General features: G+C 35.7%; 2 protein-coding genes across 3 annotated transcripts; both read right to left on the bottom strand.

The window, feature by feature from the left end:
• Positions 1–5,978: 5,978 nt before the first annotated feature.
• On the bottom strand, positions 5,979–17,754 carry LOC114753096 (cucumisin-like). 2 transcript variants are annotated; one of them, XM_028941760.1, is made up of 10 exons: positions 9,336–9,571; positions 9,160–9,248; positions 8,739–8,833; positions 8,404–8,647; positions 7,808–8,318; positions 7,591–7,694; positions 7,290–7,508; positions 7,084–7,195; positions 6,771–6,984; positions 5,979–6,665 (listed from the first exon to the last, which is right to left on the bottom strand). In XM_028941760.1, the coding sequence occupies exons 1-10, from the start codon at positions 9,435–9,437 to the stop codon at positions 6,142–6,144; spliced, it is 2,214 nt and encodes a 737-aa protein (XP_028797593.1). In that variant the 5' UTR covers positions 9,438–9,571; the 3' UTR covers positions 5,979–6,141. The 2 variants fall into 2 exon arrangements, with proteins under 2 accessions (XP_028797593.1, XP_028797594.1); XM_028941761.1 differs by lacking the exons at positions 9,160–9,248; positions 9,336–9,571 and adding an exon at positions 17,750–17,754 and having other exon boundaries at positions 8,739–8,748.
• Positions 15,993–16,448, bottom strand: LOC114753090 (uncharacterized). The gene has a single exon (XM_028941755.1). It carries the CDS (start codon positions 16,446–16,448, stop codon positions 15,993–15,995), a length of 456 nt encoding a protein of 151 aa, XP_028797588.1.
• Positions 17,755–17,979: the final 225 nt, after the last annotated feature.

Here is a 17,979-nt window from a genome sequence, read left to right as displayed (position 1 = left end):
ATCCAGTGTGTGTGAATTTGAACATTAGAAGTAGGAGAGGTCAAACCTATATCCGTTAAAGCATGTACTGTAGGTTCAGTGTCTTTCTTCAACAATTCCAGGATCTTTTCATATTGTTCTTGCGTGAATGTTGGGGTGACCGTTGTTGCAACATGCCCTTGAGGATCAATATCCTTGACAAGGTCAACTCCCCCTTGCTGAAAATCCCTCTGCAGTCTCCCTCTATTGCTTTTGAAGCCCACCAAATAACCAACAATGTGATAATAGTTTTCTCTGAGGTGCCCTTTCTTGTGACAGTGGGTGCACTCTGGCACATTCTCTACTCTTCCGCGTCATCGTCCACGTCCCCTTCCCCTTATAGTCATTGCAAGTCCTTCGGTGGGAATGTTTTTGTCACCGTAAGATATGGAACGCTGGGTTTCATCTTGGACGATCATGGCATATGCCTCATTAACAGACGGGAGAGGCGACATGAGCAATATCTGGCCCCTTGCTGGTACAAAATTTTCATTGAGTCCTATTATGAACTGTAATAGCTTCTGCTCCTGAATAGCGTCTAAGTAGGCGTTAGCTATGGCACAATTATAGGAGGGAATGGCGACAAGGGCTGCCTGCTCGTCCTACAATTCTTTCAATTTTGAAAAATAGATTGTGACCAAATTCGAACCTTGACAGAGGGAATTGATTTCACGGTGCAGTGCAAAGATTCTTGATCCACTTTTCTTGTCGAATTGCTCCTTTAGCTCAACCCAGACACCGTGTGCATCTTGGAAGTAAATGATTCCACTGGCCAATTCATTGGATATGGAGTTGATTAGCCAGGAGAGAACCACGGCATTGCATCTTTCTCATTGCGGCTGTAGGCTTGCTTCTTGGTCGGCCTTCTTGCAAGAACCGTCGACGAAGCCAAGTTTATGTTTGCCGAGGAGTGCGATTCTCATTGCTTGGGACCAGACAGTGTAGTTTTCGGTTTTGGTGAGGGTATGTGGGATGATCATCGTTCCTTGGGTGTCTGACGGATGCAAGAACAGAGGGTGTGAGAAAGGAATACTCTCCACTGCAATCTTCTCTTCTCCCATGCAGTTTGCCATATAGGGTTTCTATGTGAGATTTTCGTGAGCTGGCGTGAATGGGCTCTTCCGGCAATCCTAGACGGTGACCTGTGGCTTTGATACCATGTTGAACGGCATACCCTATCTCAACACCTCAAAATGAACAACTCTGAACTCACAAAACTGAATACTTCATTGAATTGGAATTAGATTACACGCGCACGTTGGGCCTATTTGGACGCAATATTTATAGACTAATCATGGGAGCTTTACAAAACCGTAAACTACACAAAACGCAAACTAATGGGCTTTACATTTTGGGTCCATATCATAGAAGCACTAAATACACCTAACGTATACACATACAAGTATTTCAACATCCTTGTATTCTTTTCGCTTGTATGAGGAGCAAGAATGACAGGTTATAGACTCGTCATGATTGCATGATTCTTTTCTAGTTCAGTGGACTTAAACTTTGCTTTAATTGTAACGTTTTCTTGTCTTTTCCTTCTCCTGATATATAATTATGACCTATGTTTTGGCAACTTTTTGGCTAGCAACGTTAAATGCCTTTGTTTCATAGAATCAACAATGGGTGGCGGATTGGAGGGGACGGTATTGCACAATGCATGTGAGGAAAAGGAACCAAGGCGAGAAACTCAAAATATTAAACTTTTCTTAATCATATATTCTTAGCTGCATGTTCTTTCGCCTTTTGGGGAATCTTAAGTCCTTGTTCTTTTGGCATCAACTGCAACTACCATTTCATAGTTGGGGATAAAAACGGTTCTCCGTCAACAACCAAGAAGGGGGAAAAATTTAAAAAAAAAAAAAACAAGTTACAAAACAAGAAAAATGGGACCCTAAGTATTATAGAATTGCTTCTTGCTAATCTGACTATCAAATGCTTCCTTCAGCTGCTTCTTGGTGATCTGACTTCCATGATTTCGAAACCAATAAACACTACAAGAAGGAAAACCTGTTTTGAAATAAGAAGCATGTTCTCTTCTACTCACGACCGTAAATACAAGACTTTATTGACAACTTTCAAACTGTTGGCTGGCCTTGCTAACTGGAGGGACGGACTAATTGAAACTATGGTGATTAATCCCTGAATATACGTATAAGGATTGAGATTAAAATTAAAAAAAATATGTTAAAAAAATGTTTAATATGAAGGAAATACCATGGGAGGAGATCGTATTCTTCAGTCTCACCTAGGGTATTTTTCAATTCCACCTATATAAGATTGTTTAATCTTATGTAACAAGAAATTATTTATGCTAAATATTCTTTAATGTTTTTTTTCAATCCCAATCATAATTTTGACCATTCATTCTCAATATTTTCTTCGAAATGTTACATAAGGCTTTGACCACGTTTCACCAAAATCTTCAAAGACCAAAAACTTACTCTTCCCTGTTGGGGGGGAAAAAACTTATTTTTCCGTATATATACAACCAGTCCAAAACCCGATGGGTAGTCTTTTTTCCCCTTTACCAAAACCAGATGGCCAGTTGAGAACTTATTAAATAAACAATTAGTTTATATATCTCTTGAGTCGATATTTCAGAGAGATTGTAGATTGCACATATGATTATATACTTCATCTAATACTAACTCGAGCAATTAATTTAGGATCTAGTTTGTAGTTTAATTTAAGCTACAGATTAGATTTTATATTAAGAATGGAAGATAATATATATTAATAGTAATAAATAGTTTAGACTACCTAATTATAAAACACCTCCTTATATGCAATGTTGGGGGTTTTGTTTGTTGGATCCTAGTCTAAGATTCACATCTTTAAACTTTATTTCTGACGTGTTCGCTTTCCATTATTGCGATACATGCTCTCAATCTCATGTGATTTTCTATTTTTTTAATAAAAAAATCGCATCATTTATATTGTCACTTGCCATTCATTTTATTTTTATTTTGATGTATGAAATTTAAGATAAATTTATTCAAAACACACCATATAGAGAAAATATTTGTTATTTTAACAATATTCAAATTTTTTAAAATTATGGATAAGGATGGTGGGAACTCATTTCGTTCCTAAAGAATCTGCATGGAAGGAGAGGTAATACATTCCATCACCACTTGTTTTATCATATTAGGGAAGCAAAACTCATCTAAGCATTTTAGAACAAAATCCCATCAAACTCAATTATAGGCTTTTTCTAAGTCAGTCTTGATAGTCATATAACCCTTCTTCCTTTTCAAGTTCCTCATAGCATGATAACCTCTTAAGTGGCAATAATGTTATCTAAGGTGGTTTGCTCAGGGACGAAGTTGTATTGGTTAGGACAAAAAACTTCAAGGAGAAACTTTTTGATTTTGTTGTCCATGTCTTTACTGCTTCGTAGTCCCCTTTAATACATGCTATATAGTTTTCTTTTGACAAATTTCTTTTACTTGCACCTGGGAAAATTTTGATAATCATTGCATCATTTGATGCTTCATTTAGTGATGTGTGAATCATTCGATGTCTAATCTTAGCGATGTCGGGGTTTACTTTTGCTTTTCAGCTTATACTCTCAATGTCTTTATGGCCTTGTAGTCTCCTTACACATATGCTATAAATATATATATATATATATATATTTATATTTATATATATATATTTTCAAACTTCTTTGGTCGGTGCAATTGTAAAGATTGATGATCATTACATCATTTGATGGTTGATTTGGTTCCCTCTACACGTGTGTGGGAAAATTGGAATTGATTCATATGCTTGAATTTAATATGCAAGGCTACCTAAATTATTCTCTTATGTTGTATGACCCTTCAAAATTGTATACGTGGCTTATTTGAGGAAAAATTGTTTTTTATTTAAATATATGTGCTTGCTCTGATATTTGCACTTGTATATGTGATGCATTTCTATGAGGCTCATTGACATTTATTTATGTCATTTGTTTACTTTTGCTCTTCAAAGGTAATAAAAGACATATTTATGAAAAACGAACTAATAATTAGAGATGAAAACATGTTAGGTCAAGCTTTAATTAAATGGGCTTGAGCTTGAAACAAAGGCATAAAGTCTGAACCTAAATCTAATTCTATACACGGGTTTTTTGTTTTTTTTTTAGACTTAGGCTTAAGCCTTTGAAAGGTCTGATTAAACCTAAAGCCTTTTTAAAGACTTAAAATTCTATACCTTCAATCATATATATAACTTCTCAAGCCTATTTAGGAGACTATATTATGCCTTAAATAAGGTCTGACGCTATAAAAATTACATGTGATTTAATTATTTATAGCTTAAATTTACAATAAAATAACAAGATTCTATTAATTACGTATCTCATAAAAACTAGATTCAATTACATTAGCATACAAACGTTAATTTGTGTTTTTGCCGACCATATGATGATTTGTTTTGTTTTTTATTATACAATACAATAAATTGTTTATAACAATGATAAATCATTCTACAAATATATCATAATTAAGCTAATAATCTGAGATTTTAATATAATTTCTTTTTATTGGATGACTCCAATAAAATAAATTAAGTCATTAAGTAGATTATTTAATTGTATTGTTACTTTCCAGAAGATAGACTTTAAAAATGCAACTATAAAACTTTAGATTAATCAAAAGTAAAACATGATACTGTGAGTTCTTAAACAACAAATTATGAACACGCTAATCGACCAATATAATATATAGGCTTGGAGTACTTTTTTAATACAACATTGAAATTTTCATCATAATTCCATAATTTCCGAAATTGAAACTTTACAAGAATATATTATAGAAATATGTTTAGATTTATCCCAAAAATTTTAAAACAAGCAGCAATAGGCTAAATGAATGAGAAGAATTTAATAGAAATAAGTTCTTTTAAGAGCCTTAGCGTCCTTATTAAACTGACCCGACCAGGCTCGAAGTAAATTAGGCTGTAGACCCTAAAAAGTTTTGGCCTACTTTCACCCTTTTTGTTAATGACGTGGCCTTTTCAAAACTGTTGGCGTCCTCACAAAATTTGAAACCATCCTTCAGTTTGCAGTATAATTTTTAATTTTCAGTAATCATAATTGCTTATACGGATATTTACCGAACATTGTTGTTGATCTTATTCAGTTCATAGCATCTTAAACCATGTTTGTTCTTCCACAACGATATCCTCCATATCATAAAAAATGTAGCAGCTTTTAAGGCCCACAACAAACTAACATGTTCTATCTTGCTATCTTTTGAGCAGTTTGGATTCATTTACTTCTATTGCTAATGATTTCTTTTATTTTATAATCATCAAGTTCTAACTTGCCTCACCATTCCCCAAAAAAAAAGAAAAAACAGAACGCAATAAATCAATACACATTAAATTAAACCGTCAAAAGGGAAAAAGTAAAGAAAAGAAAAACAAAAAAAGAACATGATTATTTCCCAGAAGGTCCGTTTTAAGTGAAAGATATTTATTTTTCATGTTTTCAGTACAGAAAATAATTAAATACTAAGGTTGAAAACATACAAGATAAGTATAGAAAATATTGAAAATGAACACTAAAAAAATTGCAAAACTGATTATTAAAAGTGTCAAGAATAGGTATTAAAAATATGGAAGATGACTATTGAAAATATGAAAAAATAATTGAATGATTAATTAAGAAAATATTTTGAGAAAAAAATTATATAACAAAATACTGCACCTAAATAAAATGTATTTTAGAATGATGACTTGTTAGATGAACTTTAACTCTATACGTGGCTATTAAAAAAATACCTAATTTACCACTACTCGTGTGTTTCAAATAAATTGATTTTTTTTAGATATATTTTTCTTACTTTTATATGGTTAATTTTTACGTAAATCAATTACAACCTGAGAAAATTTGGCTTTATTCTCTATCATCCCATCCCCACGAAGACACACAAAAAAAAAATTGAAGAGTAATTTATACACACATATATAATCAAAATGGGTGACGTAATTCCATTATATATGGATAGTGGGTATCATGTGTGTTATAAAAACGGCATCGTTACAAGGGGTTAATATTCCAGCCCCCAACTCAATTTTGCAGAAGGTCTTTATGCTTCCGCTTCAACTTATTCTATGTATAGTAATGACCTATTGTGGGGAACTAAACACAACAATAGGGCTCCTCACTTTGATCTTGCCATCACTCCAAACCAAAGATGCTGACACCATAGATGCTTCCAAGCTTCCTTCAATACTCAGCACAAAGCTCTGTTTTTCCCCATGAGAAGTGAATGAAAGAACACTTGGGTTCACTTGGATTTTCAGCCCCAGAGGACCCCTCACATTGGCTTTGTATGTGGACTTTTCTGACCCAACGTACGTAACAGTTCTTTTAAACATTCCACTTACAGTGACGTTGGAGGGAGGGGTTGGAAGAGCAAAAGACGGATAGTTTAGATCACTAGCTCTAGCTGATTCAGAGCAGCTGCTATTATCCCCTGTGACAAGCTGTAATGTCCTTGTGGTGTATCCTTGTCCACATAAGAATCCCACGAAGTCTATTTCACTAGCATCATATACTAAACCAGGACTCACTGCCTTTATAGGATCGATTTGTCCTGCTCCATACGCAAACTCTGCATCTCGATTAGTCTTGGGACTCAATGGCATCGCTACAACAACCACACACAACATGAAATATGTCAAATTTTTTGCATTAGTATGTCGCAAGTTGATAGACATGGTGTGTAAATATTCGAGAATGGAAGATGTATTACCAGTGGTCATCAAAGCTGATTTGATAGCTGAGGGAGACCAATCGGGATGGAATGATTTAACGTAAGCTGAGGCCCCAGAAACATGCGGGCAAGACATGGACGTTCCTGAGATAATGTTGAACTGCACAGTTCTGTTGTCACCGTCAACCTCAGAAATGGAGGAATTTGGAGACCAACTAGCGAGAATGTTGACCCCTGGAGCAACTAAATCCGGCTACAACGAAAAAGGAAAACATTTGTAATAAAAATATGATGACTCTAATCTTTGTATATATTGAAGTGACCAATTGATGATCAACCATAGCCAATGTACCTTGAGAATACCAGGGGAAACAGGGCTTGGACCTCTAGCAGAGAAAGAGGGCACCATAGGGGCCAATGTATCCTTTTCCTCGTTAGTTCTATAAATGGTTGCAGTTGGATTCCTGCGAGATTTTGTCAAGGGATTCCTTTTAGAGAAGTCTAGTGCTATGGAATGCTTGTTAATATGTACTTGTAGCTTCAGTTAATGGTTAATACCTTGTGGAATTTATGTAGCTGAAAATATTGGCAGCATCTTGCAAGTCTACGTACGAAGCAGGCAAGGGGAAAGTGAGAGAATAGTCTCGGAAATTTTGACCTTGTGTCAGTGCGCCAACGGCTTCTGCCATGAAGGCACCTGATGCTTGGCTTCTGCCTTCGCACAGAACAATTTTCCCCTTGACCAAATTTGGATCCAATGTGTTGCCAGTGCAAAACCTGCACTTATTACACTATTTCATTAATTAAGATTAAAAAATATTCTCATGTCTTCACGTAGAGGACTTCAAGGCGCTGTCACCTGGATAAAGATCCATCAAAGCCCTCCTTAGTGTTTGGTGCATCCGCTCCATAAATTATGGGATATTGTTGTCCCTTGAGGTCAAATGTATTTATTGAAATTCCCTAAACACGGAACAAGGAGATCATGAATAAAACTTGATCTCTGGTTATTGATTCCAGTTGAGAATTCAGTTACTAGCTAGTTCCATTAGGATAATTTCTCAGGTTAACCTTACCTCAAATGTTCTATTGTCACCTATTCCAACCTTGGTAAGAAACTTTCTATCGATGGTGCTGGCAGCCACAGAAATAGACCAAGGTGAAAAATTTGTGAGTGATCCAAGGCTTGGACCAGAATTTCCCGCAGAAGTTACCGTCAATATTCCATTTCTCATGGCATGAAAAGCTCCAATGGCTAATCCATCTCTGAAATAATTCTCATCATTCAACCCTCCAAGAGAAACTGAGAGTATGTCCACCCCATCAGCAATGGCATCATCAAAAGCTGCGAGAATGTCTGCATCATTACAGCCATCCAACCAGCAAACTTTGTATGCGGCAATTCGTGCTGATACAGCTCCTCCTCTTGCTGTTCCTGCTGCTAACCCCAACATGCTTGCCTGGCTCACTGGGTTCCCAGCTGCTGTGGATGATATATGAGTCCCATGACCAGCATAGTCTCTTGGAGACTTTTCCTCACCATCGAATGATCCATCAGATCTGTAATACTTTGCCCCAATGATTTTTCTGCAGTGACAGCATGATCTGTTAATGACCTATACTACATAAATAAGACTAACATCTACATATATAAACACGCACACGCACACACCTGTTGCAAGTGAAATTAGCGGATGATTGACATACGCCCTTCCATTTCTTAGGTGGTGGACCCAATCCTTTGTCGATGAAGCTTTCGGATTCTGGCCAGATTCCAGAATCAATAACTCCGATGATGATATCACTTTCAGTCCTGGCTCTCTGCACGTTCTGTGGGAAGCCAAGGAAATCCCAAGATTTTGTCGTGTGGAGTTGTCTCTTTCGATTGGGGAAGACGGAGACCACACCATCAAGTCCTGCATTGTGAATTTTCTGGGCTGAGAACTATGAACCGAAGACAGAGAGCGTGAGTTCTGAAGAAGATAAGGAAATAGTCTTCTTGCTCACCGGACATTCTCTCAGCTTCTTTCTGTGTTAGCTTCACAACAAAGCCATTGAAACTCCGTTTGTACTGATGAAGAACTGTCTTGGGCGCAGCATTGCTGAAATTAACGATTACATATACACTGATGTATGACATGCAATTTTCAACGTACCAGTATAATATAATCACAGGATACATGAACTTTCAATACTTAGCCTTTGTCTCTCTTACGCTACGATCTTATCGGATCATGCAACTTCTTAACAGATATGTAAAAGCTAAACTATCCACGCACGTGCTTATGACTTGAACTTATCCGTGGTGGGAGGTGGAGTGTTAAAAGCTATAATTATTAAATAATCTATGTACGACTGTTGAAAAATTTAAGGTTTTAAGGCTAACTCGTACTTGTAGCGTTGAAATGTCTGGTTAGACTGGTATTACCTGTCGGCTGCATTTTGCAGCAAGCTTGTGTACTGTGACAAGGCAGAAGCTTCATCAGTCTTGCTGTTCCCAGTGTAGACAATGTAAGTCTGCATTATCAGAAGACATAATTAATAACCAGAAACTGAATCATGGGAATTCAAAAACCAAGACAAAGCGACAAAAACATGCTTGACCTTGAGTTCATCTGAGGAAGAAGAGTGGCATTTGATCAGCAGAGAAGCAAAGCTAAGAAGCGAAATCAACAACAACGGAGGAGCAGAAGATCTGCTGTCCATTTCTGAAGTTCGTCTTTTAGTAATGACCTAACAACCTTAACCAACGTGTGTTTATATAGAAGAACAAGGAAAACTAAAATTCCACAGATTCTTGGAAAATGCATGCATATTCTTCTTCTATCAAATTCATCAGTTTACTTTTCCAAGAAGCTTTTGGTGAGGAATACTATCCACCAATCAAGGCAAACGCGTGTTAAAATAAAGTCGAGAGAAAGGATTTATTTGATACGTCCGTGGAGGGGAAGAAAAGTCTACACGAGAGAGAAGACATGGACAAAGCTGAATAACATGGAGCTAGTGAAGCTATCATTGTACAGCTCTCTTAATTGATACTTGATTGGGACACGATCCCCCACATTTATGGCAGTGATTTTCGTACCTTGTCATTTACGTTCTTGTTCATGAGTAAAGATGGTGATTTTCGCTGTCATGCCTCGCGGTTCCAAAGCAATCCAGGTTCAAGAACGAAGGCCCCCAAGTGGGGCTGAGATTCCTGTCAGTTGCATATGTCCAAGTACGTAAATTAATAGGAACAGATGATAAAATATCTTGCATTTTATGTCGAGGGTAGTCTAGGAAATGTTTGAAGCGTTATGTGTTTGCGTGAACACATTAAGAGAGAACGTTGGATATAAATGCTTTGTTTTTCGGATGTAGTAGCTTTCATCGTTGGAATAACTTCCAATTGCATTTACTATGACTAAGCCAAATTTTACAGTATTTAATGTTTGAGCTGAAAATATATACTTCTCTCAACCTACTTACTACTATAAGATAAAGAGAAGGTTTTTCTTCATCTTATTTATAAGTCACCTCATTTAATTTGTAACATGAGTATATTATTTTGTCTTTCATTTATTATAATGTAAATAATTTTTTTTTAAAGGTGCATATATTAAATAAGAGTAAAATTGAAAAGTTGCTATATTTTAAGAGAAAGTTAATGTAGTTTAAAGTTTTTCTTAGTTTGTGTAAAACATGCTGAAAAGTTCTTGTAAAAAGAACTAAAGGAGTATAACTCGCTCCAATCCATAATATAATACTCTTCCGTTTCTTAATACAAAACATATTTAACTAATTTGATTAGATTAAAAAATTTAGGTAAGTTAGTTAACTATAATAAATATAACATGTTTTTCCTAAAATATCTGAATCATCTTCATTATATCCTCCCCCCTCATACTTGATTATAGTTGAGGGAGTATCAATAGAGGTGATTTAAAAAAAATTGATAGATATAAGAAATAGATCTTATATTTATGATCAAAATTAACCCTACAATTAGGTCCTATATTAAGAGTTGGAGGAGTATATTAGTTAATCTTTCTCACAAATCAATTAATATTAGTTAAATCATAAAATGTGTTTTAAATTGATAAAAGTTATCTATTTTATGCTTATTGAAAAAATGTGATTGAAAATTTCTCTCATCTCTCCGTTATATTTAAAACTCTCTCCCCTCCTCATAACAAGGGATACATAAAAGTGAAAAATTATCATTAATTATTCCGTCAAACTCAAATATTTTAAACTAATTTTTTTTAAAGAAGACTTCTTATATACTATGGACAAAGAGGATAGGTTTGATCGATCATCTCACCCTTATATTCAAACTTTTGAAGAATGCAAGGTGTCCGTGTTAATTAGGTGATGAATCTTGACTGGGATGGGACCCCTATGCCATTAGAATGAGCTAGCTTTTGGACCAAAGACCAAAAGAAGTTGTGCATTGGACCCGGAAGAATGCCACTAGCATTATTGAATGCTAAAGCATTCATACTTAGAAAAGTTATTACAGTTTGCATTCACAAGGAGTAGTGCATGATATGCTCTTTTCATTCATAATTAGTATGTCATATGTCGTTAGTATTAGAAGGGAATGAGTTTCGGTGTTAAGCAGACTAATGAGGATAAAAAAACTTATCATTACTGTTGAATTTTGTTTTTTACTTTTATTGTTTCAAAATAATTATTTTAACGTGTGCAAATTTTATAATAAAAATAATATATTAACTGTCAGTTTTAACAAGCTTTTTTTATATAACAATATAGTTGGAAAAGTAAATGAAGACTATTAAAATTGTATTTGAATGACTTATATCTTATCGTAACAATGAGTCCTAAAGTTAGTTCTCATCAAAAAAGTAATTTTTTTCTAGAAAACTAAACTTTGGAACCTAAGAGGCATGGCAAAAGACCCCAATTTGTTTTTTTTTTTTTAACTTTAGTGAATTATTTTAAGAGTTTATAGAGGTTGGAAAGTCTAATTTTTATTTGTTGATTGGTGAATAATCGCTTGAGTGAAGTTTTAACAATCCAATGGGTAACTAAATTTTCTTTCTTGAAAATCCCAAAGAAAAACTATGATTTCTATTTGAATTTCTCATGAAAAGGATGATTTCTATCAAAATACCGCATTGCCAATTCAGAGATGAATCATTCTAAAGCAAAGAATCAATAAGAATTTACTATATCATTTTTTTAACCTTAATTTTACTATCATATTCAATCAATAAGAACTCTTCCAGTACTAATAACAACCATCAGGCGCACTATTTTAGTTGATGATCAACTTTCAAAATTTTTTAATGGGTTGATATATTTTTTTGTCCTTAAGTTTGCTTTTATTTTGGTTTTAATCTAAGTTTTTATTAGATTATAAAGACCAATGTTTTAAATGAAAAGAAACCTGGGAGACCAAAACCTGCAATTTGAAATTTGAGAGATTAAAACCAAAATAAAAATAAATTTGAATGACTAAAATTTGGATTAACCCTCTTTTAAATAATAATAATAATAACAACAACAATATTTTTCGCATAAAATGACTACATGTGTCAATGTTACCTTCGAGTGCAAGCATTTTTAAAAGTGGACAAGAAAAAAAAAAGCATAACTAAATAACTTTTTTCATTTTTATTTATATCTTAAAATTTGAAGATTGTACACATTCTTATTGTAATTTTTTCCCCCTATGACTTTGAATTTTCTAAAGGAAGCATTAGGACTTCACATGCAAGTGAGGGTAAATCACCCAAGTCTTAAGTGGACGAGTACCAAATAACAATAGAAGTTTGATTCAACGGAAATGAATTAATTCCTCATTCCAAGAGATGTCTACAGTTAATTCTTGATATTAATGTGATGAAGACTTGACTTTTAAAATTCCTTTGGTCTTGGAAACAAACTAATTTTTTTTTAGGTCAAAAAGTCAATTTTATTAATAGACAAAGCAAGGATACAAACACCAATAGCTCAAGCCAAAAGGGAAACACTCAAAAAACCTAAGATACAACCTACCACACCAAAAAACTAACCAAAAAAAAAAACAAAGAAGGAAACAAAACCAAAACATTAGCCAATACCTATCCTATTCACCTCTGCAAGCTCCCTCAGTTTCGGATCCTTCCTCAGCAACTCAATCAGAGAGGTTGGTGGTTTTGACAACCATCCTTGCGGTATCAATTCCCCCATAATTTGAGCTACCAGCCAATCAGCAACACAATTCCCATTCCTAGCTACCAGAGCAACCTCCACATCCTTATAATGTGAGGTCTGCGGCAAGTTGATGCACTTCATCACAACATCCTCACAAAACCACTCACATCCCTTATACTGCCCCTGTCATTGGTTTTTTTTCATCTCAATTGGCAATCTGAGCATTGATTCACTGCTATAATTCTTCTCTCTCTCTCTTTTCTACAGCTTCCCAATGATCCTTAACCAATCTTAAAGCTCCTATGACACACAAAAAAGCATCAATGTCCACATGTTCAAACATGAATTTGCACCTAGCTTTCCATATTTCCCAACAGATACTACTAAACATAGCTCTTTCATAATCATGAGTTTTATCTCCTTCTTTAAACCAATCCTCTAGCCATCTATCAATTCTGAAATTCCCCAGGTCTTCAAACTTCAGAGTCAAAGGAGAGCCAAACTAGCATTGAATTGTCCACGGACATAGAAAAAGAGCATGCTCAATAGTTTCTACATCCGCTTTACAAATTTCACATTTAGGATCCAAGGAACATTTCTTCTTAAAGAGGGAGTCCTTTATTGCTAGAGCTCTATTCACTGTCCTCCATAGAAAATGTAGAACTTTAGGAGACATTTTAATCTTCCATATTCCATTCCACGAGGTTTTTGAAGGTTTATAAGAGCCACTAGGATCAAAATTCTTTTTCACTTCATCCTCCTTCAAAGCCACCTTATATCCCCATTTGACAGCATAGGTCCCATCCCTACTATTTTTCCAGATGATTTTATCAGCAGCACCAATCACTGGCATTCTTTCCAGATTTCATTCTTTTCATCAGCTATAAACCAATCATCAAAACCATCGAAGCACCACTGCCCATCTTTAATCAGATCCTTCACGCATAACTTTTCCATTTCTTTAGAAAACACTCTACTTTTCAAATTTCCATCCGTTGATTCATAAAGCTAGCTATACTTTCACCATTTCCTAGCTTCCATCCAAGATTTTTCCTCAACAGTTCTCTTCCTTCTAAAATGCTCGTCCATCCCCAAGAAGCCTTGATCCCTTTTTTAGCTTGCATGAAATCAATTTCAGCAAAGTAAACTCCTTTCAAAATCCTACACCAAAGGTCATCAGGATTTTGAATAATTCGCCAAGCAGTCTTGGCCAGTAGAGCTTTATTAAAAGCCTCCAGACTTCTGAATCCCATACCTCCCTCACTCTTCATCTTACTCATGACTTTCCAAGCTTTCCAATGTATCCTACCCTCTTGCTCTTCCCCACCAGAACTTGGAGATCATGCTATCCAAATCACTACAAACCTTCTTTGGAAACATGAAGCAGGTCATAGGGTAGATTGGAATAGCATTGGCTACAGCTTTAATAAGCACTTCTCTTCCTGCAAAACTTAATAACTTTTGTTTCCATCCTTGTAGCTTCTTACCCATTTTGCACTTCATAAAAGATAAAGCTTCCACCTTCGACTTACCCCAGGTCATAGGAAGACCGAGATACTTGCCAAGATCCACACAATCATTAATCCCTAACTCCTCATAAACATCCAATTTTACAACATCACAAATGTTTTTTGAGAAGAAAATACAGGGTTTTTCCAGATTTATCGCTTGACTAGAAGCCTTACAAAAGCAATCTAGAATTCTCTTCAGCATTCTACAATTCTGCCTTTTTGCATTGATAAAGAAAAGGGCATCATCAACAAAAAAAAAACAATGTGATAATACTAGACATCTACTGGCTAACTTGATCCCTTTCAACCTTCCACTCTCCACATGCTTATGAATCATAATAGATAAGACATAAGAAGCTATTATGAAAAGGTATAGGGATAAGGGGTCACCTTGTCTAATTCCCCTTCCTATCCTAATTCCTGCCACCTGCTTTCCCAAGACAACCAAGTTTAAGCTAGTAGAGGTCACACACTGTATTATCCAGCCAATCCACTTTTCTCCAAACCCCATTCTTCTCATTAGTTCCTCAATGAAACACCATTCCAACCTGTCATAGGCTTTCATATCAATCTTCACCACCATTTCAAACTTCTTTCCCTTTTTCTTGTTCTTAAAATAGTGGAAAGCTTCATGAGCAATTATTAGATTATCTTGTATCAACCGACCAGCCACAAAAGCTCTATGATTTTCTGTTGTAGTTTTCATCAACACTACCTTTAATCTATTAAACAGGATCTTTAAAATTATTTTGTAAGCAAAATTACAAGGTCCAATTGGTCTAAATTGTCCCACATTGTCAGCATTTTCCACCTTTGGTATTAGTACCACATTGGTTTTATTCAAAGGCTTCAAACTGGCATTATTCACAAAGAAGTCTTGCACCATTTCTACTACTTCCTGATTTACCTCATCCCATGCTGTGTGAAAAAATAAACCTAAATATCCATCAAGACCAGGTGCCTTTGAGCCATTCAACTGGAAAGTTACCCCTTTAATCTCTTCCAATATGACATGTCTTGCTATCATTGCATTATCTTCTTCTGCCACAATTTCCTGAATATAGTGCAATGCTTCCTCCATGTCTCTGATTCCTCCTGAAGCAAATAACTCAGAATAGAACTTAGCAAAAGTTGTTTTGATCTCCTCTTTTTCTATCCATTCACCATCTTCTCTTTTCAATCTAACCACTTTATTTTTGGCTCTTCTCTGCAAAGTACTAATGTGAAAGAATCTTGTGTTTCTATCCCCAGACTGTAACTAGTTGACCAGAGATCGCTGCCACCAGAATTTTTCTTCCCTATCCCAGGCCTTTTCAATTTCTTTAATGATCTCTTTAGCTTCTTCCCTTCCTGCTTCAGTCAGATAACCCCTCTGGCAGGCCTTTAGCTTCTCAGTCAGCAGCCTCATTGTCTTCCTGGCATTGGGAAAGACTTCATTTCCCCATTTAGTATGACCAGGATTAAGATTATCTAGTCTATACACCAAATCTTCCACTTTAGTATCTTCATTCCTTCTTCTCCCTTCCCAACCTCTTTTAGCCATAGGCAAAAAATTCTCATGCTATACCCAAATCGCCTCAAATCTGAAAACCTTTAAGACAAAACTCTATCTATGATCGCAGTCCACAAAGAGTAAGTGATGATCAGATCCAATAGGGTCCATAATGGTAACCAAGGCATTTTGAAAGTTTTCTCTAAATTCACAATTTGCTACTGCTCTATCAAGCCTTTCCTTCACATGTTCCTCCCCAAGCCTCCTATTATTCCGAGTAAATTTAGATCCTTGGTAACCCAAATCCAACAACTCACAGTCTGCCAATATGCAATGAAAGTTTAGGACTCTCCTGACATTGACAGGCAGCTTTCCCAATTTTTCAGTTGTTGCTATGACATAGTTAAAATCCCTTAAACAAAGCCAACTACTTTTTATGTTTGCAACAAAATTCCTCATTTTGTTCCATACCATCATTTTCCTCTCATCAGTTGGTGCATTGTAAACAAAGGTAATGTAACCAGGAACTTTGCTTGCATCAGACTTCACCGATACATGAATAAGATTCATTGAGCTAAACCAGATGTTTTAAACTCCACTTCTCTCATCCACCATAGAGCTAAGCCACCCCCTGTTCCCCTAGGCTCTACAAAAAATTCTTCTTCCATACAACACTCTTCTTTAACTTTCTTAACCTTCTGCCATTTTCTCTTGTTTCCATTAGGAATATCACTAAGGGTTGCAATCTTAAACTTTCCTCCCTCAGCTTTTTAACTATCAAGGCCCTCCCAAGACCGTAACAGTTCCAAAAAAGTAGCTTCATGTTTCCTTGGTGGCTGTTTGAGGCTAGCCACCAAGACCTTCAGCAAACACTTCCTTCACATTATCTACATTTTGAAGCCAATCTTTAAGACCCTTAGCTTTCTCCTTTACTACTGCCCTTCTATGCACTTTTGAGTTCCCATTCCCCTTGTCACCACTCCTTATTAATTTATGTACAGCTTTGACCTCCTTCCCTCATTTGTTAATGCTTCAACCCTGTGCACTTCATCTATCATCGTCATATCCTCAAAATACAATTTTCTCCTCTTAATCATCTGGTTCTCAATATTCTCTTCAAAGGATCTCTTCAATTTCACCTTCTTCAAACCAGTTGTTACTTCTGACATTGGTGAGTTCGAGCCATAAACCACTATCACTTTAGATAAGCCTATTTTCTCCTCCTTTGCGATATTCTCCTTCTTCTTCTCATTTGGGCTCTCATGCATAGCCTTTCTACTATCTTCTATTTCATATTGTGCTTCCCCGCCTACCTTTACTCAACCTTGTTTCTCCTTTACCTCATTGCTTTCTTTTTAAACTGTCACATGTTCCCTACCATCATCAGGAGCATCAAAGGCAATTTTTGGTGATACATTATTTCCCTTACTGCACTTTCCACAATCTTTTAATAGCTTTTCACTTTCAACAGCCCTGTATTTTCCTTGTCTTGAGTCTTCATATTCCTCCTATTCTTCAGTGTAATAAATTCCCTCCAAGGTTTTAATTCCTAGAGTACTCAACCATCCTCTAAATTTTCTTTCTACATTTTCCACATCTTCCTCTCCACTAGGACACATTCTCATATCATGTCCAATCGTACCACAGACAAAGCAAAAATTCTATAATCGCTCATATTTTGCTTTGATCCAAACTGGCTCCTTATTTGGTCTTGGCGTCCACATACCAGATATGAGCGGTTTCTGAATGTCTACAACCACTCTAGCTCACAAAAAGCTTCTAACAAGAAGTTTCTTCTTTCTTGTATTTTCTATTAGTTTGACATCACCAATCATCAATCTAATGATCTTAGCATTCTCAGCATCCATCACTTCTAATGGCAGATCATGACATTGAATCCAGAATGGAGATTTACTGAAATCATCTCATTAAAAATCATAGAATCTTTTCCACAATTGTACATTCAACAGAGTACCTTGTATCGACCAAGGACGACCTCGTAGTACGCGATCGCGTTCCTCTTATTTTTGAATTCAAAGATGAAGGCATTTCGATCTATTTCGGAGATCTCCAAATCTTCACTCCTCATCAGATTCCAGCC

Source organism: Neltuma alba, unplaced genomic scaffold, assembly GCF_004799145.2.
Source record: "Neltuma alba isolate B1F8T4 unplaced genomic scaffold, ASM479914v2 tig00007693_pilon, whole genome shotgun sequence".
Taxonomy (NCBI): Eukaryota; Viridiplantae; Streptophyta; class Magnoliopsida; order Fabales; family Fabaceae; genus Neltuma; species Neltuma alba.
Note: the sequence above shows the minus strand (reverse complement) of the source record. Positions and strands in the feature narration are given on the sequence as shown.